The 23,635-nt window shown below is 31.2% G+C and overlaps 2 protein-coding genes across 6 annotated transcripts in view; one reads left to right on the top strand and one right to left on the bottom strand.

Annotated features, from left to right (window-relative positions):
• Window positions 1–23,635, bottom strand: part of LOC126742806 (sodium/potassium/calcium exchanger Nckx30C) — a 151,971-nt gene that overhangs the window by 124,674 nt on the left and 3,662 nt on the right. For 3 of the 5 annotated variants that reach the window (XM_050449611.1, XM_050449606.1, XM_050449607.1), the window contains exon 2: window positions 6,532–6,555. The exons of the other annotated variants lie outside the window; for them this stretch is intronic. In XM_050449611.1, the coding sequence (XP_050305568.1) occupies window positions 6,532–6,555 (24 nt within the window). The remainder of the gene's footprint in view (window positions 1–6,531; window positions 6,556–23,635) is intronic. 5 annotated transcript variants of the gene reach the window in all.
• LOC126742805 (protein EFR3 homolog cmp44E) overlaps window positions 2,793–23,635 on the top strand; it is a 47,928-nt gene continuing 27,085 nt past the window's right edge. Inside the window, exon 1 of the mRNA XM_050449603.1 lies at window positions 2,793–2,919. Within this exon, the coding sequence (XP_050305560.1) occupies window positions 2,850–2,919 (70 nt within the window). The 5' untranslated portion in view covers window positions 2,793–2,849. The remainder of the gene's footprint in view (window positions 2,920–23,635) is intronic.

Genomic DNA, 23,635 nt, shown 5'->3' with positions numbered 1-23,635 from the left:
TTTGCCTTAAGGGAACATCAGACCAGATATTCAACACAACATTCAGAATAAATTGTGTCATGCGAATGTTACGTTGAACGAAACATGTCACCATAAGTACTACATTAACTGATACTGTAGATGAATGTAGATGAATTTTTATTTTAACCTGGATTAAAAATCAGTATCTTAGAGTATAGAGTATAGATGACTTTTTTTTATAGATTACTTGGGCCTAAGATGAATAAATCAATATATTAGGCATTTTTTTGGCTGTCTAGTATTTAATTTTTCTTTGAAACTTGATTTAAAACAAATTGGTCTGTCTATATAAATCTAGTAAAATAGCTCTATTAATATAGTTCTTAATAATAATTTACGTATTATGCATCAACAAAAGACCCGAATATTTAAAAGTTCTTTATCAGTCGAAAAATTAAAAATTTTGTTGACAAAGCAAAATTGGTATACAAGTGAACAGACACCATTAAATATATACAAAACCGCAAAATTTAAATAAACCAATTCCAAATAATAATCTAAATATGAAGAATTAGAAAATATAAACATTGATATCAGATATAATCTTACATTAACAGACAAATCGCAATAAAAGCAAAATAAAGTTATATTTTTAAGGGTATCCTGGTAGAATTCTTGCATACTATAATAATAATAAGCCCTATCCAATAGTAAAATCTTAAGTATCGAAAGATCTTTAAGGAATTTAGTATTTTTAGATTTGTTGTTGGTAAATGGTTGAATTCTGACCTGCTTTCAAAGTTACTTTTTTAACCAGTGCAGATCTTAGAAGCGGTAGAGGCAGAAAGTAATTTTGTCATGTGCTGTGATAAGTGCATTTACTCATGAATTCAAAACAATTTTCAAAAATAAGAGTAAAAGCTTCTAATATAAATAAACATGTAAGAGCTAAGATATTTAGGTCAAGAACGTGTGGTCTACAAGACTCTCTTTAATTTATTGCAGTAAAAAAACGAACAGTTTTCTTGTGGACCACAAAAACCATACTCAAAAGTCTTTTATTGGCAACACACCAAAATGATATTCCATACCTGAGATGCAAATCAATTACTACTCCCTTACCATCCTTCAGCAAAACATCCTGATGAAAGCTTTCTACGTAAGGCTAGTACATGATCTGCAAAGGGTCTTTAAACAAAGACGTTTGGATGTGAATCATTTATGAATAATGTTCATGTCGTTTTCCATGGCTTGTTGAAATTCCTGCACCACCTTTTCTCGTCATAATATCGATGTATCGTCCCCGGTGATGAGAAGGTCATTTATATACACCAAAAACAAGATTGGCCCCAAAACTGTGAGACTCCACAAGTAATTCTTTAGATAAATGATTTTTTTCACAACAGACTGGCCAAGATTGCTAAGATACGACTTAAACCAGGCATGAGCCACTCCTCAACACAACTTTAGGCAGCAGTTATTCGTGATGCACACAATCACAAGCTTTAGATAGATCACAGAAAACCGCTGCCATTATGTAGTATTGGCTTATATTAATGTAAGCGTTATCAAAAAAGTCCTATATAGCTCCCTGAGTACCCTGCGATGCCTGAAAGCCAAACTGCCTTGTTCTGATTATATTGAACTATTGTAAATTATTCAAAACCCTCCTTTTGACAAGTTTTTCGATAACCTTATATAGGGTAGGTGAAAGAGCGATTGGGCGGTAATTACTTTGGATCTTCAGGATTCCCACCCTTTAATAACGGAAGAACCAAAGATAATTTCAGACAAGCAGAAAATATGATCTATAGCCAAGACTAGTTGATAGAAGCTGGTAGATTGTTTAGAGCTGTCTGCTTCGTTAAAGTATTTTAGCAGAAATTTTATCTACCCCTTGGATTTTTGATTTTTTATGCCTAAAATAACTTCCCTAATTTTAAACCTGTCAGTTTCATGGAAAGCAAAATTACTTGTAAAGTTAATATTCTGAAGATAAGACATAGGTTCAATTCTAAAAGACCAGTCCGTAGTTAGACCACTTGCTACATTACAATAGAATTTGTTAAGGCTCTCAGGATCAATGTGTTTAACTAAAGTATTGCGAAAATCATTAATTACGGTCCAGGTTTCTTTTTATCTATTTTTCGCCTTTGTAATTCGACCACTGTAATAACGAGACTTAGTTGATTTTAGAAGTCTTCTATAAATTCTAAAGTAACTATTACAATAATTGAAAAACTACTGATTAATAAATTTCTTCTAATAATTCAGGCTGCGCAAGCTTTTTCCTGACGCTTTAAGCCCTTTAGTAAGCCAGAGTTTAGGGTATCTTAGCCTTTTTTTTAATTAACTGAATAGGAGAAGCCTTATTAAATAGAACTTAGTATAAAAACTGGAAACTGGATCTCTATTACTACTTAAATTTAGCCAACACCATTCTGTGATAATTGGTACAAACATAGTCAATAATGCTAGAAGAATTAGCTGTCCAAGTAGGCTCTTCAACATGCATTTGTAACCACGTCCATATTCTTCGGAGAACGTTCATTTAATTAGTATTTGCAAGGAAAGCAACGATGAAATGAGCTTAATTTAGAAACTTACAAAATTAAGAAAAGTTACTAGAGTTTTAATTCTTAGAATAATCCTTAGTTGTACTGACGATAAGTCATAGATATGAATGAGCTTAATTGGGCCATTAAGGCCAAAATTATGAGGCCTCCGAAACAAGCATTTATTGAAAAAACTTGCGTAATACAATGTAACTTTTTCACACTGCTTTAAAACATAGCATAGAATTTTGACAGCTTCATATAGTTTGACGTTTAGTTAATTTCTGCTTTAAGTCAATATTGAATTTTTGACAAAAACTCTTCAATTAAAGTATGTATTTAAGAACCTCGCTACATCCTCATTCATACGATTCCATCATAGAACATAAGAGAGCTTATCAAGGTAACTTTTTAAATTATTAAACATTTATTAGCTTTTTTGATGCCATGTACGTACATATTACTGTTCGAACATATAGGAAAAGCCCCTCTCGGATTTATAAATTGTCATCGTTTCAGTGGAAACTAAAATAAATAAAGTAAGTAAAGTTCTGGAGATCTAGAAAAACATAAATGTTAAAAAGTTTTTATTAAGCAGAACTCATAACATAGTGATTTGATTGGGGTTAGTGAAGTGGTTTTTCTAAATCGTGAAATACAAAAGCTATATTTTGAGATATTTGAAGAAAGAAGAATGAAAGGAAAATATTTGTTGCATATACCATAAACATACATATGTGTACATACAAATGGTGTTATTCGCAGGGTGCGTTCCTCCATAATACCTGATTACAACCAACAAACCGTACTACCATATACTATATTCTACAATTTATAACATTTACTATACATACATGAAAATAGAATATATTAATTATCAAAAAGACAGCATGCAATATATGGCACAGATGAAGAAAAAACAAGCAAGTTAAAACTTACTCAGCAAGAATTAAACTATCTATATAGCTCCCCATAAACATATTTGAAAATACTTAACAACATATTAATTTTAAAAAAAAATTACTGTATATGCATTTTACAATATAAGAATAAAAGATTTATTCCTAAATACAAATCGACTAAGGCTAGTTAATTACACAAAAAAATAAGAATTCATAAAGACTGCTCTGGACGCAAAACAGTTTTTAAATTTGTCAGTTTTGTGGGTAGGAATATTCTATTTAAGAACATTCCTAAGAGTCAGCTTAAAGAGGTTTTCCCTAGGCACCAGATTACTGAACCAGGTAGTTAAGAGAATGTGGGCTCACTATGCCATGCATAAATAGAGCAAAGTGAAGATCAACACGTAAATTAAATTTCAGATTGTTATAATTGACATATATTGGAGTATTATTATAATACTTGCCTTTTGGGCAAATTGAAATTTTCTTTGTCTGACTGAATAATGAAGCACATGTTTAGGGCCAATAAACTCGAGAACCATCTCAAAGACAAGAATTTCAAGCATTTTTCCGAGGATTGGCAGTTTTCATTAAACCTGCCATTGAATATTTTGGCAATTACAGGAGCAATAAAATTAATACTAAATAATAGCATATCATAAATAATGTCGTCAAAGCCTTTACATTTAGACTTTATTTGCCGCCAAAGTGATTTGTAAATATCAACCTCGGCAACAAGGGAATTTTACGAAAAGGGTTTTTGTTATGTGTTATGTGTTATTGGAATGTGTTATTGGAATGGATGTCAATCAACCCTTGGTCAACGGGAGTAGCTATGGAGCTTATATTTATAGGATGCTTACAAATATTTTATAGGTTTTTTATGTTACAGGGTATTTCAAAAACTGATTTATAGAAAACATTCTAGTCACTGAGCTTCTTCCAAGTTTTTTTAGAATTGCCCTTTACTTTAGCTAGTTCAAATGCCATATAGGCTTTCTTTTTGCTGCGAATTGGAAATGATAGATAATTTTTAAGGTATATCCAATAGTTTGGAAAAGTGAGTGCTTATATTTATTATAAGCTTACCTTTTTAATTTTAGGTATTTAATGGTTGCTGGGTTAGGGTTTATATAATAGGATTTAAGTTGACGTGAGTTAAGTTTAATTAATTTTATTGGAGCAAATATGTCAAGAACTTCAGTCAGTTAATCAGTTAATGATTTAACAGATGCATCAATCGAATCTTATTGTAATAAAATATTGATTCATACAAATTTCAAACAATTCTTTATTAAAATTATGAAAATCTCCATACTTTAGGAATTTAGGAACAGATTTAAAGAACATTATTAAATTTCGTATAAAAAAGCGATGATCAGTTCAGTTGTATATTTCTAAAGAGTTTATTAGCTCTAAACTATTATCTCTACTCAGTCGAGTATGCTCACCAATAACCTGTGTTAAGTTGTATTATGACATAGTCATATTTGCTGCATAGTGTGGACAAAATCAATTCAATACCACTCAGCTGCGTGTAGCTAACAGATGGCGGTTTGTATATTACTTTCACCAAACAGCTAAACTGCTTAATCCTTATGTCTACCCAAATGTATTCAATATTCCTGCTTATATTAAAAAAAGGTCCTCACACCACCTTCGCTTGACAAACGGTCATGCTTAAATATTTGAAAACCAGGAATATTAATAAGACTGATGGATAATCATCTGTTAACTACGTTTCTATTAATGCCAGAATATGAAAATCCTCATGCAATAATAGATCTTTAATATTTGCAAATAAGGAAATGATATTTTTTTTTCTACTTCAACTTTTGTCCCGTCTATGTCTAAATCATCGATTTCTTTTTTTATATGAACAGCATTTCTTGGAATTTCGGCCTAACTACTTCTATGCCTTTAAAGTCAATTTCGAGTTTGGTAGTTTCTGCTTCCCCTTGACTTGAAACAACTGTAACAATAAACAAAAAGTGTGTAGTAGCGGCATTCTTTGCTTTTTATCATGTTTTGCCTTAGCTTTCATACCAATTTTTGCCTCACTAATTAATATTTTTTATCCTTTTGCAAATCTTCGGTAATCTTACGAGAAATTTCCATAATTTTTCTGGAAACAGCAACAGGGTTCGAATAACTTTCTAAAGCAGTTTCAATTAATTGCATGTTTAGTTTTAAGTCTAATTATTCTCTAAAAGCAAAAACTGTGCTCCTTTCTATAATATTCATGTGGAATTAGAATCAATCTTTCTTTAATACTACATTAAGAAGGATTATTAAATTATATTTTATCCCCATTTTTATTTTTTTCTATTCATCATTGTTCTTGGTTTGTTACTTTTTTATTGTAATTGGATAAACTATGCAAGAAAATCAGAATTTTTAGAGGATTAAGATAGTAGATTAGAAATGAAATGATGATATATGTGACGTAAAAAAATTAATATTTCCATATCTGTATCTCAATTTGAGTAATCATAATATAATGAATAGTAATATAATGGTCTTTTTTCTATATATTTAGATAAACTACAATAGAAAATTATAAAACAATTTATAGAATATCCAGATAGAATTTCAATTGTATCAGTCTGAGGAATCATAAAAAATTCTAATAAAATTACGGTTTTTTATTGTAGTTCTGTAAACTAATTATGTAGTAATACTATCAAAAATAATTATAAATATATAAATTTATGTTTTTTCTATATAACATGGTTACTTTTTAATTCTCCTAGAGCGTTCAATACTTCTAAAACTAATATTTTTCTCATTTCGGATTTTAATTCTTCAGCATTCCTTTGTAGTTCTTCCATCAAAGTACAGGAGTTTAAAATTTCTATATAAATTATTCTAAAATCTGCGGCACTTTATAATTCTTTTAAACTACCTAACTACGGCTATAAAAAACTATCGTTAAAAAATTAAATTTCTTTATAACGTGTAAACCTAATTGAAACATCTTACTAGCTAGCAGACAGCAACAAAAGAACAAAACATGCAAAATAAATTATAAAACAGGTGTACAAAGTAGCAAAGAAAAAAAATAGATACAGGGTGAGAACTGAGAAAAAAAGAAAGCTTTAATTCTCACTCACCAGAGCTTGAGCTGCGGCTTGGTGCTGGAAACAACGAAGCAAACATTTAGTACAGAGAACTTAGAGAGCATTAGCGGTTACAGTGTTTAACAGCAAATATCACATTTCATATGGGTTTGTCGGGTTAGCACATGGGTTAACAATATCTTTAGAGGACAAGAATTGTGTGTTCAAATAGTAGTAATTATTACACGTGATATTACCTAATTGTTAAGCCAGTGCTCAGGGTTAAAGTAAAGGGTGTAATTACATTGTGTAAATATACAAAAAGCAAAGAATAGGGTTTTTTAATTATTTTTTAATGACGTTCTTTCATAATGTCTTAATTACATTTTTAAAAGCTTGTATTCAAGCCAACACGGCAGGTTCTTTGCTTTTTGGTTTTTATATGTTTTGTGGTATATACACGGTAGTAATGCAGTATATATACAAATAATTAAAACTCAGAATAATTTTACCGAGTATTCGTAGATATATAAACAAAAACAAAATAGAGCAGATCTATGCATAATTAAAATAGTCATGATCCCTAGTTTCATAATATTAGTTAAGCTTTAGTTATATCTAGAATATATTAAATGTAGACCATCTTTTTTTCAAAATAGTCTAAGTACGATTTCAGAATTAGAAACAAGGAGAAACGAATTATTTTATTAATTTGTATTGATATAGAATAAGCTTTGATAAAATGATGAGTTGTTTATCGATAGTTCAAAGGTTTAAAAAAATATGCTAATCCAGTAACCGCAAATTAGACTATTATAGACCATTATGCAGATCGATTAGGGAAAAGAATTCCTAACTAAATTAAAACCACACAAGTTATTTAGTTTACAGTTTTTTAAATCACTATTTACAGTATCAACAAACTTCAGTTTTGAACTTTGATCATAGCCAAATAATTAATAATTTACTGATAAGTACTTCGATAATTTCGTACCTATAAAGTTAGTTGTAGGTAGTCATGACTTGATTGGTGACAAGTTTTCTATTCCGTAAATGGTTCTCTCGAGAATCAATAAAAAAATTTTAGTTTTTACAGGATTAGCCTTTCCATGTTAATGTGGATACACTGGTAATGTTATAAAGACCAAACGACAAAGCTAATTATCCATTAAATCACTTAAAAACCTTTTAATAATCAAGCCCCAAGCAAAAAACATTACATTCAGGACATTAAATCTCACTCTATCAGCTTCTATGGCTTTGTCTAGAGTAATAACCCCGGAGAATACTCCCAGCACCCTAAAGCCAAGGTCAAATTCTCTTTTATCGTGAAACTTTCCAACTAAATACCCACTAAATAAATAAAGGGCTGTCCAGTTACGAGGGCTATTTACCTCACCGAAAACCCGACGCAATTAGCTCTTTGCCTCTGTGAAATCCCCAAGTACGAATTGGAGAAGGTTCGCGATAGGCAGCTAAAAGCAGTAAACGCTTATAATTGCACTTTTATATTTGAGTCTTTCATTCCTGTCTCATTTTTTTATACATTAGCTTCGGTGTTAAGTATCATGAAAGTCACTGCTAGATTTTTTTTGGGTCAAGTATAAGTAGAATTTTAGAGAAGCAAATTAGGGGTTACTACAGATATAACTAGTGGATTATCCTACTTCATATATGAAAATGTATGGGGAAACATAACAGTTAATAGAGCCATCAAGCACCTCTTCAGTCAAAAATTATTGAAGTTCATTGTTGATTGCTGGGGGGGAACAAAAGATCTATGGATAAATAAGCCGGAAAAGTTGGACTAATTTAAATTGCATCAGTATGCTTTCGACTTTAATGATAAAATGGTATTTTCCATTTTTGTTTTACAAAATTTTAAATAATAAAAAATGCGCGTCATATCCATTTAAATTATGCATATTTTCAATGAAAGTACAGTGTTTATATAAATAAATAATTAATTATTCTGACAACTGTAAGTTATCTTTTATTGCTTGAACTAGGGCCGACCACTTTATAAATTGATACGATTGCCACCCGCTATTTTACAAGTTAAAAACGTCAGCCGAGCCATTAATTTACGTATTTTTTTTTTACCGGATTAATATTTTACGAGATATTTTATGTAAGCGGTTTCGACATAAACCGTTTTGCAAATTATTCCCTTTGAAGGCGTCCATCTGTAAGCGTTTAACGTTAAATTAGCATTTTGGGATTTGTATTTCGGCCGTTTAATGCTCGGTTACAGTTAATTATACTGCGAATAGCCGCACCCTCTCAGGTTACTTTATAAATATTTGCTTAGCGGAATCGATGAATCCGCGTGTTGCAGAGTTTTATTTGTTCATGGGATATAATTGGCATAAGTAAGGTTATGGAAGTTTTATTTACAGACTCATTTTAACCTTTTGTGAAAGGAATATAGTATATGAAATTAAAAATGCTTGTTTACATAATAAAGGGTGGAAAGTGATATTTTTTTAAGATTCAATTTAACCATACGTTTATTGTTCGAAACCCAGTTCATACAGTAAGGTGAGGTGGAGTAGCGGGTCGAATACAGTAAATCAAACCTCAAAATTAAAAACTGGTCAATGTCTTGAAATCTTCTTCAAAGTAAATTGTCTTATTTTAGAGGTTCACTTGAACTACGATAGTCTTATTTTAACATATGTTCAGATATATTAGATCAACCAACCAGGACCAAAAGATTAGCATTTTAAAATTTCAGGTTTGATTTGCTATCCCAAAGTCGCTCCTCTATCTACTTTATACTGATAATCCTATGGTTGGAACCTTTGGCGTGACACTCAAATTATGACAAAGACAAATTTTGTGTTGATAGTAAAAATAAAGAGTTGAGGTTAGTAGTAAAACTGTATCGTCCTTTATACTGTTAATATTAGATTTGAAAATATATTAACAATTCCTTACCCTCATTCAGCTCTATTTCAAGGGTCATTTATAAAGTTGATCTTTTAATTCTCTGCCTGATGATCGTTTTCCTTTAAAAAGTACTATTACAAAGACAAGGTGTTGTAATTTCAAATTTTTAAAATAACCTATTACATAGCATCAGGTAGTTTTTAATTTTTTATGTTTATTTGGAGAGTATAATATTATGTATAGTTTAGTTATACTCGTGGGTACATAAATCTGTATATTTTATAAATAGATTTTTTATATGAAATTGTAAAATAAGAGATTAGGTAGTTCAGTAGAAGCTACTTAAGCTAGACTGCATTATTCAAAGGCCTTTCTAAATAAGTAGAACTTTTTCTTGCATGTTCTAATTTAATAAAAAAAGACGATTATTACCATTATTTTTTTTTTGTTTTTGCGTTTTCTCCGCTTTTGTCTGTGATTTTTTTGGTATCCTGGTGAAAAAACACATCAGTCCCTCCCACTCAGACAAAATTCAGGAATTTTTGGTATTTATATGTTTTGTTTGCAGAATTTAGCCTTCTCGTGTGTTATGATCGTCGGTGATTTTCCGATGTCCTGATAGTTTTTGCAGAGCTTTGTCGATATTATTCCCTCTGCCGAAATTATCAGTGAAACTCTAGAGATTCTGTTTAACTGCCAGATTTGCTTCAGTTCTATAGCACGGTTTTCATTATTTCTGATTTTTTCGGTGGCACTGCTACGTTGACAATAAGATCAGTTTTCCTGTTTTTATCGATAATGACGATGTTTGATGAGACCTACTATCCCGTCTCAACAACTGTCGTTATGGTTCGAATTGTGGGTATTTCTAAAACTGCTTCTGGCTCATTTTTATAAATGGTGAACACGTTTCAAGAAAACCATTTTTGAGAGCCACTTTTTCTATATCCATCTTCGATTTTAAGTTGAAGGCAATGTTTCTCGAAAATTTCGTGTTCTTCTTGGTACCATACTAACGAAGACAGTTTGTCAATATTATCCGGCCGTAGACTCTTTGAGAACTTAGCATGTAGAGCTTGTTCCATCTATGCAGCTCGTTCTTGTTGGGCTTTGGAGTTTGGAGTTTATGTTCAGTTTGAGATCTCTGTATTGCAGATTTTATACCCTTGGTCTTCCTGGGCTACCAATTTCATTAATTATTATTATTATTATTGGTTCTATGGTTGGAAACTTTGATGTGATACTCAAAATACAAGACAGTTTTCCCACTAACCAAAACTCTTTAGTTTACTCTAAGATAGATTAGACTACTCGGCATTCGGTATTCGTGACTAAAAAATCTCCTAACAATTCTGGTGGTATTCATGATGATTGCTTTTGTAAAACCAGGTAGATGTTCTTGTGCAGTCCCAACAACTCCTGGCTTCTATGCAGCTCTTTTGGAATGACTTCCATGCTCGAGATGACAATTGGTGGTCACTTTTTGCCAGGTATCACAATTTCTTGATCTCGTCTGCCAGCTCGGTGTACTTCCTCTTGTTTTCAGCTATTGTGACAATGTTGTGCATGATGGTTATCTTGCTGATGGTTATATCAATAATGATAGCTTAATTTTTTTCTTTATTCCTCACAAGGTTTGTTAAAGGATACGCAGCAATTGGTAATGATAGAGCGGTCATAGTAGATCGTGAACTTTGATGTCAATGACTGCAGGGTACCTTCGACTGTTAACGCGATAAGTCCCTTCTTATAACATAGGTTCTAGTGGATTATAGATAGTGGGTTTGAACAAGCAAACTACAGGCTGCTCTGACATGTTGAAGTGTCTCAGATTTGTTTTTGCACTTTCTACACTTATCAACTTATATTGCATCTTTCACAATATGCTTTGAGTAAAAAAAAACATCTTGTCGAACTTGCATTGTCTTATTTATTTAATCAACTTACACTTAATAACGGTAGGAGATACTTACCAACCGAAACGTCGTGTTACATTAAATAAATAAGACAATACAAGTTCGACAAGATGTTTTCACTGTACCATTGTCTACCACCTTCAAAAACATGCTTTGAGTAGCTCCTTGTGTTGATTACCTGGTCTTGAATGGCTATAGCAAACGCTTCTATTTCAGAAAACAGCTCTCGTCTCTTCAACCACGCGTTCAATGCAATTTTATTGACAAATTTTATTGATCGAGTTTATAAAGGTGTCTCCCATGCAATGACCGTCCTCGCTATTTCCGATATCAGTCATTGCATGGAAGGAGCATGTTTCTCCTCCTTGCTATATATCTGTTCTATTCTTATTCTCTCCCTACTTGCTAGGTTGGAAGGCATAGATTTCTTGTCTACCGGCATAAACTTCGATGGTGTGTCACCTCACTACGCTAGTGGAAAGTTCCCAACAGCATGACCTGATCCACTAACCACAAAATAGACCATTATACAAACCGATTAGAAGAATGAATTCTTAACCGAATTAAAACAACATACAAGTTATTTAGTTTACATTTTTTGAAATCACCGAAGAAATAAAGAAACTTGAGAAACAACTTGAATTCTTATTATGGCCAACTTACGAGGTACCCTTTTATGAGATTTTCGTTTATTTTGTTGTGTGTAGTTCCCTTGACCCAAAATACTTGTACGTTTCTTTTCCTACCATACTCGCTATGAGTATGTCTCCTGATAAACACTCTTTTTTCCATATTTATAATCTTGCATTTATCCAGTCCAAACTTATACAGATGTCGTTGGAGAACACTTTTGCCAATTGGATAAATTGCTTAAGCTTGTCCTGTGATCGAGCTTATAAGTTTGAGGTCATCCATGGATAACTGATGAGATGTAGTGTGCGTCTCTTGTTGGTGTTTCAGGATGTATCCTATTCCAATTTGATTTAGTATATTAGATAGAGGGTTTAGGGCTAAACAGAATCAAAGAGCACTTAGAAATTCTCCTTGGCAAATACTTTTATTAATCTTAATTTCAGGACTAATGATGTAAGACCCATTAGTTGATATAACCGTTTTCCAGGTTTTCATGAGGTATTAAAGCAAGGAGGTCACTTTGAGTGTATTTTGGAGAAGTCGAACTAACCAAGAATGCGGTACACTGTCATACGCCTTCTGGCAGTCGGCGTCGCAGCAAGCCAGTCTCCTTTGCTTCTAACCTCTTTAAGTATAGTGGAGTCAAGGATGAGCTGTTCTTAACACCCTTTGGTTCCTTTCCCACATCTTTTTTGCTCTTCACTCATTATAGCTAGATATTATTTTTTATTTCACTAGTTTTTCAAGGCACGATGTTATAATCTTGTAAATAGTCTATAGGTAGGTGATCGACATTTACTCTGAGAGAGACTTCTAGACTGTTTTCCTTTTGATAAAAAATAGCTTTTATAAATTTGCAATGAACTAGGGAACTTTTTCAGGATTTTTATGAAAATCCTCCATAAACTCTGCTAGTTTTTGCGAGTCCTGGATAGCTTTTATACCAGAACGTATGCAGACGGTCACTACCAGGACTTTTCCAGTTATGAACTAACTTCAGAGACTCATTTACTTCCGGTTTCTCCATTTCTCTCACTTTGCATTATCATTGTATGGTTCGCCCTCACTCTATAGGGATCACCAGTAAGTTGCAATGTTTTACTTATCTGGTATTTTATTGATTTCTTCGAGTGTACTTGCTTGAGTTTTCAGTAGTAACTTGTAGAACTTCTTCTGATGATTTCTGAACTCGTAGTTTTCCCTCATTTTCTTATTGCAGTTTGAATACCTTCTCAATTATATATAGTACTGGGCATATTAAGCTTTAGATAAAGTTTGTTAAAGTTTATTATTATTACTATTGTTATTATTAAGTGGTTTTGCCATTTTTAGTTATAGCAAGGATACTACAAATACAATTTCGCAAAAAAGTCGAACTTGCTTATAAATTCCTAATTTTTAACTACTTTTTCGTTTTTTTTAAGGTTCTTATTTCAATTTTCCACCTTTTTATACTTATATTTCGATCTCATTTTAAGGTGTCACAAACATTAATAATAAAATAATGTTGTATCTATCTTAGATATAGAATAAGGAGGAAATGTTCAATCTTCATTTATATATGATGATATCTAATCTAAGGTACCAAAAAGAACGACAATAAAATGATGTTATCTTTATCACATTAAGTAAATTATGCTAGAAAATTAAAAGACAGAAAGATTAAAGATTATATAGACAAAAATTGTTTATTTCTAATATTTTATCACATCTCAGTCTGAAGTATAGAAAAATTGTGAAAAGAACTTCTTAACCTCTAGAATTCGTTTTAGATTCTAGAACTTTTAGACTCTCAGTAAAGCCTTTAATATTTTTTTAACGAGTTCGAATTTTCGATTTTCATTTTTTTAACCATAAAATATTTTTTTCTACTTAAGGTCTTTTGGAAGCATGTCATATTATTAGGCTCTTAACTAAAAAAATATATCTTAGAATCCAAAACTTTTGTTTTACTTGCTGTTCTTATTAAGTCGAGCATTTAATATTTAGACTTTTGACAGAATTGCACGATCATATCCATCACCTCTTTAAGTGAAATACATAGATGAATTTGCCATTTTTTTTATAAATCTTATGCCTAACTAAAAAAAAACGTGGTTAACATATTTGCACTATGGGGCAAAAGTAACTTTAACAAATTTTTGCACCGCTTAAGAGGCAAAGAAAATGTTCAATGAGTACATTACAAAAAAGGATATATTCGCTGATTAAAGCCTAATAGCCCCAACTGAATCTCAAAAATTAAACCAAATTTAATCCCGCACAAGAAGCAAGCTACAATACAGGAGGAAATAGGAGAGAATTATCCATTAACTTTTTGGCCGCAAGCCCGTGCCCATATGTTAAAATTTTAATCTCGCCTAGCCTGGCTGATTTAGGGGTAGCGTTGAACGATTCTTTGTCTTCAAGCTGATATAAATCCATTTTATAGTTAGATTAGAATTTAATTTCATAACACCCTTATTAGAAAATATTAAAATGAAAATGTTCAAATGCACATAAATTCATTTTAAAGTAACAGGCATAAGCCCCTTTCGCTAGAAATTGCATTTTAAATACGCCTATTGAAAACATTCGTGTTCTGGCATTTATTAAACTGAAAATCCCGAATCCTCCCGATAGACTAGTCGAGCAGCGGTAAATCCAATTTCAAAGAAAATATTGGATCGAGAATCCTTTTGCTCGCGCGACGTGTTGTTTTCTAATCTTATCATGTGCACCTGAAGTAATTTATTCCCGTCGAGATATAGTGGCATAGTCTTGGATTTCGTGACAGGCTAAATTTAAGGAGATTATTATTTATAAGGAGGACTATTCACAACAAATAATAAGCTCTAGATATATTTTTCCTTTTTTCTAAGGGGTGGGCTCGAAAACTGAATATTTCGTCACCTAATTTACTTTATCATCTAACTGCATATTTCAGTTATCTTCTGTAAAACTCTCTTAAGTTTTGCATTGATTTTCTTGATAATTATGACGTATGACTTCAGATCTTATAACTATACTATATTATTTTAAAGTCAAAAACTTTCATGATACCAATGGGTTGTCAAAATCATGGATAAAGTAAAACTTTTTCACTACTCCAAATTTGAAATTTTAGATTTTCATTAAATCTTTAATTTTTAAGTATTTTTAACTCCTAGATGGTATTATTTTGGACTTTTAAGGAGATCTCATATCTTAGAACATTGGCTAGAATTAGTAAACATAAACTAAACTAAAATTAACATAAAATAAACATAAAATTGTTTGAGTTCAACATGTTCACAGGGGCAAGAGGGGTATTTTGTTTACACATACTGATTTTCATCGATTCTCTGTTGTCAAGTTTACACGCATTTTCAAATGAGAAAATTTTCAGCTATATATCAACACATATAATAATGTTAATTTAACTTATTGATGTTAAATTTTGGATTAAAAATAAAAAGTAAAAATAGATATACGTTATTTTAAGCGTAAAAGTAACATCTTCAAAGCAAAAAAAAATTATTAACATTCTTATTTCTAAAACCGCTTCTAAAAAATTTGAAATAGCAACACCACAGGTAAAAGCTGAAGTCATTTTGCGAAATGTCATCTTGACAAACGGCTTTATGTTTACATTCGGCATTTTTTAAGGTCTGTGTTTTTACTTTGGTTTTTAGTTAAAAAAAGGAAAAAGGTTGAGTGTTTTCAGCTTTTTTTGTGAACTGTTACGATGTTAAAAACTTATGCCATTTGTGCCGCACCATAGGAAAAAGGCGATTTAAGTCGATCTTTTCACAAGTAAATACTGATATTGTCATAACATCATATCAAGTAACAACCGTCATCATGAACATAGAATAATAAAAACTTATTAAAAAATCGTTGAAAAGAGTTGTTGGTATCGCACATGACCAATGACTTTGTTGCACCTAGACACATGTTTGCACTTAGCAAGGTTACCAGTGACATATCCAACTTTTTTTCTGTCTTTCGTGCTAGACTGCATTTAATCCCATCAATCATGATGTTGGTAACTAAGCTGCATAATTTTGGATTCTCTGCTCACATCTGTAGGTGGTTTTCGGCATGTCTCAGGTTTAGGAAGCAAGTTGTAGAGGATTGTGGATTGCTTCATGGAGTTCCACAGGGTTCCATTATTGGTCCACTTCTTTTTATTATTTACACGTCAGATCTGCGATCACATGTTCACTTGACGTTATTCTTCTTTATGGTGATGACACTCACCATAAAGTTGAGTTTTTATTAAGATTTGGTCCTGAGGATGCGGGTTTGGAACTGAGTCTTGTGAATAGAAAACTTGCAGCTATTTCAGATTAGTCATTTGGGAAGAGTTTGTTGCTTAATTCAAAGAAGAGTAATTACTTCATGATTTAATCTGACTCCATTAAATCCAAATTTAATCTCTTTTTTTTGTACTGCCTTCATATAAATTGAAAAATTATTCTGTGAATATTATTAATATTAGAAACTTTTATATAGTGGAACAAAAATTTAGAGTTATATTTAATGTTGGCTTAAATTTCGAACAGCTTGTCTTTAAGAAATTGACCTCTGTATATTTTAAATTAAATACTATACCAGTTTAAATACCTACATCCTTAACACATTAAATGTTCATTGGTTGAATCTCTGTTTATATCTCATCTTACTACTGTGATGTATACTACAAATTCCTTAAAGCAGAGTTTAAGAGAGAAATTCAACTGGCCAAAAAGGCTTGCATGCGCTTTGTATACGGAGGATGAAAGTTTGATAAAATTCTAAAAAGTAAACTTATCGTTGACCTTCATTTTAGATTGCTTATACATCGCATTCTAAAGAATGGCTTTCTACCCTATTTGAAAGAATATCTGGCACTAAAAAGTATCCTACATAATCTTAACCTTAGGAAAACAACCAGATTTCATATTAAGAAAAAATTGGCTTTTTACTTCTGATTCTGCTCATTTACTTTAAAATTTGCGTACTTAGGGATATCAATAATTTGCGAAACATCAATTGCAGGATAGTAAACATCCTCAGGTACCAGAGGCAAAATAGCTTTCCCAACATTACATTCCAAGTCCGTAAGAACAATGTCAAGGATGTTGACCTTTGTTTTAGAGATATAAATGCAAGAAAGTCATGAAGATTGAAAATACAGCAACTACATTGATAGCTCGTTCAATTTGAGGTAAATGGATAACCTTCTGCATATCTAGAAGTAAAAAACGACTTTAAACGTTGGATGGCACGAATCCTGGTATGCGTTTAATAAAGGAAACTAAAGCTTTGATACCTCTGATCACTCAGAAATAGAAAAAATCTTGTGGCTCTATTATAGATACAATCCATGATAACTTACCAAATATGAAACAATAAGAGCTATTAGGCTACGAAGTTAGATATAGAGACTGAGTTAAAATCGTATTGTCTAAAGGACCTGTAGCAACAATCAGAAAGGGTCGCACCACCGAAGAATCAAGGTAATTAACTATCTCTCTTAAGAGACTATAGGGAAGAGAAGAAAAAATCCTATTACAACCCTTCTAATTAGAGATATTCAAAATTAGATTCGCCAGAGAAGCCATTGTTTTCCCACTTCTGTCATCTTTATTAAAACTATATTCTGAATATCACGTCATAACTGTATATGGACTCAATTTATTTCTTCCTTTTATCCACCTCATTATGCCTATAACGCAATTTCCGACATCAATTTTTCGTCAGAACGAGCAGTTACCTTTAACAATTGCGCGGCTTCCTGGCTGCCTTTTATTACGTCACAGGACGAAGGGCCGGATGAAACGGGATTAAAAATATTATTAAGAACTGCATGACAATGGAAGGGAATGAGGTCGCGGAGGCGCGCGAGCGTTTCGAATTCCATGAATATGAAAAAACCTTAGCCGGGTTATCTTGGCGGAACATCTAAGATAAAATAGTCGCCCCGGGCTATGAAGACGTGGCATTAAGGAACGTTGGCGATGTTTATTATTTATATTTGTTTGTTTTTTTTTTGGAGATTTCGTTCTTTATATTTTTTTTAGTTTGTCTTTTAGTTTTTTTTTTCAATTTGAGTAATGCACCTTCAGAATCAGAAAGAAATGGCAAAAAAAAACACTTTATAATAATTATATCATAAAAATGTGTCGCTTATTTTGACAGGCAAAAAAAGTACTACTGTTCCTCTTTTCAAGAAGTCAATATTCAAAATTAAACGAATGCAGATAACGTATGTTAGAGAAAAAGCCAACAACATTGCAACGCTGCTCGATTGCATTGTTGGTTCCACCGATACAAAAAATCTTTACCAGTGACGTCTTCAAAAATATAAACATGATGAATATTCATTAATAATAGATTATGCTTTAAATTATAAATAATATTACCATTTATAAACTCTTTAACGTACTTTATTAGAGTACAGGTACCTATCTAGAAAAAGCATTTTTATGGAAATTATTTATAATTAATATAAATTTCTTAATAAGTTTTTATTATTCTACGTTTATGATGACGGTTTTCTCTTAATATGATGTTATGACAGTATCGGTATTTACTTGTGTAAAGATCGGCTTGAATCGGATTTTTTCCATGGTGCAGCACAAACAGCACAAGCTTTTACTATCGTCAACCATAAACTAAACAAAAAACACAAAAATTCACAAATGCCGAATGTAAACACAAAGCCGTTTGACAAAATGTCATTAGCTTTTACTTGCGGTGTTGCTATTCCAAATTTTTTAGAAGCGGTTTCAGGAATAAGAATGTTGGTAAATTTTTTGCTTTGAAGATGTTACTTTTTTGCTTAAAATAAGATATATCTATTTCTATTTTTTATTTTTCATCCAAAATCTAACACCAGTAATTTAAATTAACATCATGTGTTATTTAGCTAAAAATTTTCTTTTTTGAAGATGTGTGTAAATTTGACAATAGAGAATCGATGAATATGTTTGTAAACAAAACAGCCGCCTTCCCCCTGTGCACATGTTGAACTAAAACAAAGTTGTTCTTAACTAATTTTAGTCTTTCAATGTCTTAAGATCGAGTTTGTTATATACAGGGTGTTTTTTTTAATATTGCAACAAAATTCAGGGACGTATTCCTTTGACGAAATCAAAACAAAAAGTTTTTATGAATATATGTCCTAAACCTTTAAGATTTTACACTACATGGTGTTAAAGTTGAAAGACAAAACTTACTTTTTTCGATAAGTTTAGTACGCAGTTTATAAGTATCCGTAGAGTTCTTTCTATACACAATTTAAATTTTTATATTCGCCATTGGCGTTGATCCAGGCTTTGGACTGAATATCTATTTTAAACAAAGGGTACGCCACTGGTTTTTCTTGTAATAAAAAAGATTTTTATATTTTTTATTTCTTTTAGAGCATATCTGGTCTCCTGGTTATTTTTTGCTCAATGTACGATTTTCGCATGAAAATATATAAACTATATTTTCTATATTATTTTTATTATTTTATGGCATTTGATACAGAACTGGAAATTTGTAATTTAAGAATGAAAAATTTTCGCTCTTCCATTCTTTTCTTAAAATAATTCAGTTTTTGAGTGATTTAGATTTTGAAATAAAATACGCAATTTTTAATTATTATTTATTTAAGGATTACTTAACAAGATTACAAGAGTTGTTCAAAGTGGCCACCTTGAACATCAATGCAAGCGTCTAGTCTACGTCTCATTGATTAGCGGACAAGTTCGAAAATTTCTGGGAATTAGAGACCCTATAATGCAGTTCCGCAATTCCTCCAAATTTTCAGTTGGAGTTATATAAACCAAATCTTTTAGGTGGCTCTATAGAAAAAAGTGGATTTAGATCGGGAGACCGTGGGGGCCAAGATTGGGTACGTCCCCGACCTGTCCACCACGGGTTTGAATATGTAATATCTAAATACTGCCGAGCAACTAAACTAAAATGTGCTGGAGCACCGTCATGTAACAAGAACATTCATTGTCTTGGCTGAATAGGAACTTCTTGCAGAAGTGCTGGCGAATCATTTCCAAACCAAGTACTAAGCGAAACCGAGTGTTAATGACCGTTTTCCGATAGCAATAGTGCACACAAAGTGCGTTCTTGCACACAATGCCACTCTTTTCGGAAAATCATCCGGCAACGTGTGATTTTCCGGCAAGTGCCTGCACACGCTAAATATGATAGAAATATAAAAGATTCCTTTTAAGGATATTCCAAACTGTAAAATAGCTACCTAATGTGTAACCTCTGAGCAATCTTTCTAGTGCTTGTGGAAGGGTTTTCCTCGATTTCATTGAGCACCTGTTCTTTCAATTGAGGAGTAACTGTTTGGGTAAGTCCGGTAAGTTTTTTAAAGCAGCCAGTTTCTTTTAGAAGATTTTGCAAACGAGTAAACATTGAGTAATGGGGAATAACACGATTGGGATAACGTTCAACATAAATACGCAAGGCTTCTCGTGCATTGACGTTAGCTAGTCCATAAACAAAGTGCAAACCGCACATTTCATTATTTGTATTATAAATTTCTATGATTGTAACATTTATAAAAACTTATTCTGATCTGAATGATTTCACTAGTGCCAATGTCAACTGATGAAAACAATACTTATAAAATGTAAAAACTGGTGGCAATCAATTTTTTTTTGGGCCAGAGAAGAATATAGTTAAAAGATGCCCGTGAAGTATGATAAAAGTACCTAAATGTTTTAAATGAAAAGAAGTAAATTTTCAATGCATATCAGATAGGCGTGTATGTGAATGTTTTACAGAAAAAACTTCAAAAAAATGCTGAAAATAGAGTTATAAAAGTTAAAACTTGATTAAGATAATCAGATTTAGCGTGGATAGCCATCCACAATAATGATTTTTATTTTTTATGCGAAAACCGTGCACCGGGCGAAAAGTTACAAAGAGACCAGATATGAAGAATTCAAAAATATTTTTTATTAAAGAAAAACCAGTGGCATACCCATTGCTTTAAAAAAATATATATTCAGTTCAAAACCATGAACGCCAACCATTCCGAACGCTTCCCATTTTGCATACCGTTGGCATGTTTTTTTAATTTTTCTAGTGGTATTTCAGTTTCTTCAAAGTAGGAAGTAGCTAGGATTATATTTTGCTTTACCAATATCTTAAAATGCTATGAATGTCCGATTTGGGACTGATGACTAAACTGTTTTTCTTATAAGAGCTGAAATTCCTTGGCAGAAATTGACAAATGCACAATTGGCTAATTCATCAAAGATTTTATTTGAATCAACTTCATTTATGCGTTCGACTCGAGTAGCTCATGTTAAATTATAGCGGTTCATATTTAAAAAGCCCTAGCAAAATATTAAAAATCAAATGTGAAAATCACCTTGTTATATTTATTTTAAAATTTGTATAAAAGTTATTTACATATTTTCGACAAGAAAAACGTATATGATTATATAAAAGAAAGTTAAAGAGACAAGATAAAAATAAAGGAGTCTAAAACGAGACTTAAATACAAATCAATTATTTTATAAGATGAATTTGTGTTCCAATTCTCAAGTCTCCAATTTTATTATTTTTAGAGACATGAGTATTTTTTTCCCAGAATTTTTATCTTTTTTAAGAATATGCAAATTTTGGTATTTCAAAGCGGGTTTTTTTTTCTTTTGAAAATTTTTAAAAAAACGATAAAATAGGTCTTAAAAAATTTTATTATTTGTTAATATATATTTAAATTTTTAAGTCTCTAATTTCCTTAGTTTCAGAGATGAGCATTAGGACCTTGGATTTTTTTATTACCTTTTTTAAGCAAATACAATTCTAAAATTGATTCTACGAAGCTGAAAATGGTTCATTACAACCTCTCATTCTCTGCATAAAAGTTTAAATAATAGTTTTGCCTTCAAGTCTCCAAAGCTTAATCTAAATCTAATTTCAAAATCATTTATTTGCCGAGAAGAAAAATTACTACATTTCATGAAACAGTAGATATTGTGACGAAAAGGACTGTTCATCGATTATAAAAAACCGCTACCCATACTCCTTATATATGTGGACATATGAAAAATATATGTGAACTACCCTAAAAGTCCAAAACTAAGTTTACTTACTATTTTTTTAGTAGTAAGTAGCATTACTTAAAATAAGTGTTTAGAAGTATGATTTTTTGCAAGATGTTGTATTTCCTTACATATTTCTTGGATAATCAATTGTATCTTCACATTTTTTTTGAACACGCCTACTAACAGCAGTAATAAACGAAAATTTATACCACCACTTTTTTTTATTATGTTTACAAAGAGCATTTTCTAATTGGTGTTATACTATGGTTTTTTAGAGATTTCATAATTTACACGAATACTCATATATCATTTTTAATTAAATGCAAGTTGACTTTATTATTATATTTTGCATAATATATAATAATAATAAACATGACCTAATTAGAATAATTATAAATGAACGTTACTAAGCGGATGTATTACATGTATTTTTATTTATTTTAAACTAAAATAATAATGGCAGGGAAGATAGAGGTCAGTTAAAAGTAAGAGAGAATAATATAATGTATATGCATAAAATAACATATTTGTATTTTCCATTTTTTTATACCAATAAATATCATTAAATATCTAATATAATAATAAAAAATAACAAAATAAAAACACACTTTGTATTTTGAGTAATTTCTTAATTCTTCTAGTGCTTCTTATTAAGGGATGTCTGTGTATGCATTTTTTAGAATTATGTCGATGTAAATAAATGATCTGCCAAAGTTTTTGCGTAAAGCAAAAAACCGTTTTTCTTTAAACAAAAATAGTATGATAACTTTTTCTTTATGTGACGAAAATTGTATAACCGAAATAGATCCAGAGCATTTTATAGAATTTCACATAAAAATGTTGTTTTGTTACAATTTTGCGAAGTACTCGAACAAATATATGGAAATCTGAACGTTTAGCTTATCATTCCAATTGACTTTTCAAAAATACGTTAAATATGGAATTTGTTTTTACAATGATTTTTTATCTAGGCAGGTTTTACGTGAAGAAGCAAAAATATTTTATTGGGAAACTGTCAGGGTGTTTCAGCCCTCTATATTGGTATATTTTTAATATATGGCCCAACTATATACTTTTTATATGTTGCTTAGTTTGGTTGTTTTAATATTTTTTTGAAGATTCGCAGTTAAATTGACATAAATTTGAGGACTTTGCAAAATATAAACCAATACACAAGCCATCCTATACTGAAAGATCTAAATAAAATTTTATTAATTTTTTCAGATTTATAGAATAACATTATAAAAAGAACTGAAACAGACACAATATGAAAAATTATTTTCTCCTTATAAATTCTAAAGTCTTCGAGTAAGTATTGATTAAAATGATTTAAAGGAATTATTCGATGGCATAGATACTGTAGCTCAGCACGTCTACCGATCTTCTATGCCACTGAAAATTTTACAAAGAAAATTATAATTTTACATTTCTTATTTTTTTAAGAGTAAAACTGTAAAATATTTTGAAGCCAAAACTTTCCATTAAACTGCTAAAAACATACATTATGCGAGGCGAAAACTTTCATTTTTCAATATTTTATTAAGGGCAATCCAGGGTGTTGTACTTCCACTACCTACGCCTCTGGAGTTTTCTTAAATTATTTTATCATTTCCTGACCAGGTCCAAAAGGAGGTTCCTCTTCGTAACTCCTACTTTCAATAACATCAAGCATCAAGTTCACGATGCAGTTGGAGTCAGCAC

This window comes from Anthonomus grandis, chromosome 12, assembly GCF_022605725.1.
Source record: "Anthonomus grandis grandis chromosome 12, icAntGran1.3, whole genome shotgun sequence".
NCBI classification, from domain to species: Eukaryota; Metazoa; Arthropoda; class Insecta; order Coleoptera; family Curculionidae; genus Anthonomus; species Anthonomus grandis.
The sequence above is the reverse complement of the archived record's forward strand: the minus strand, read 5'-3'. Positions and strand labels throughout refer to the sequence as shown.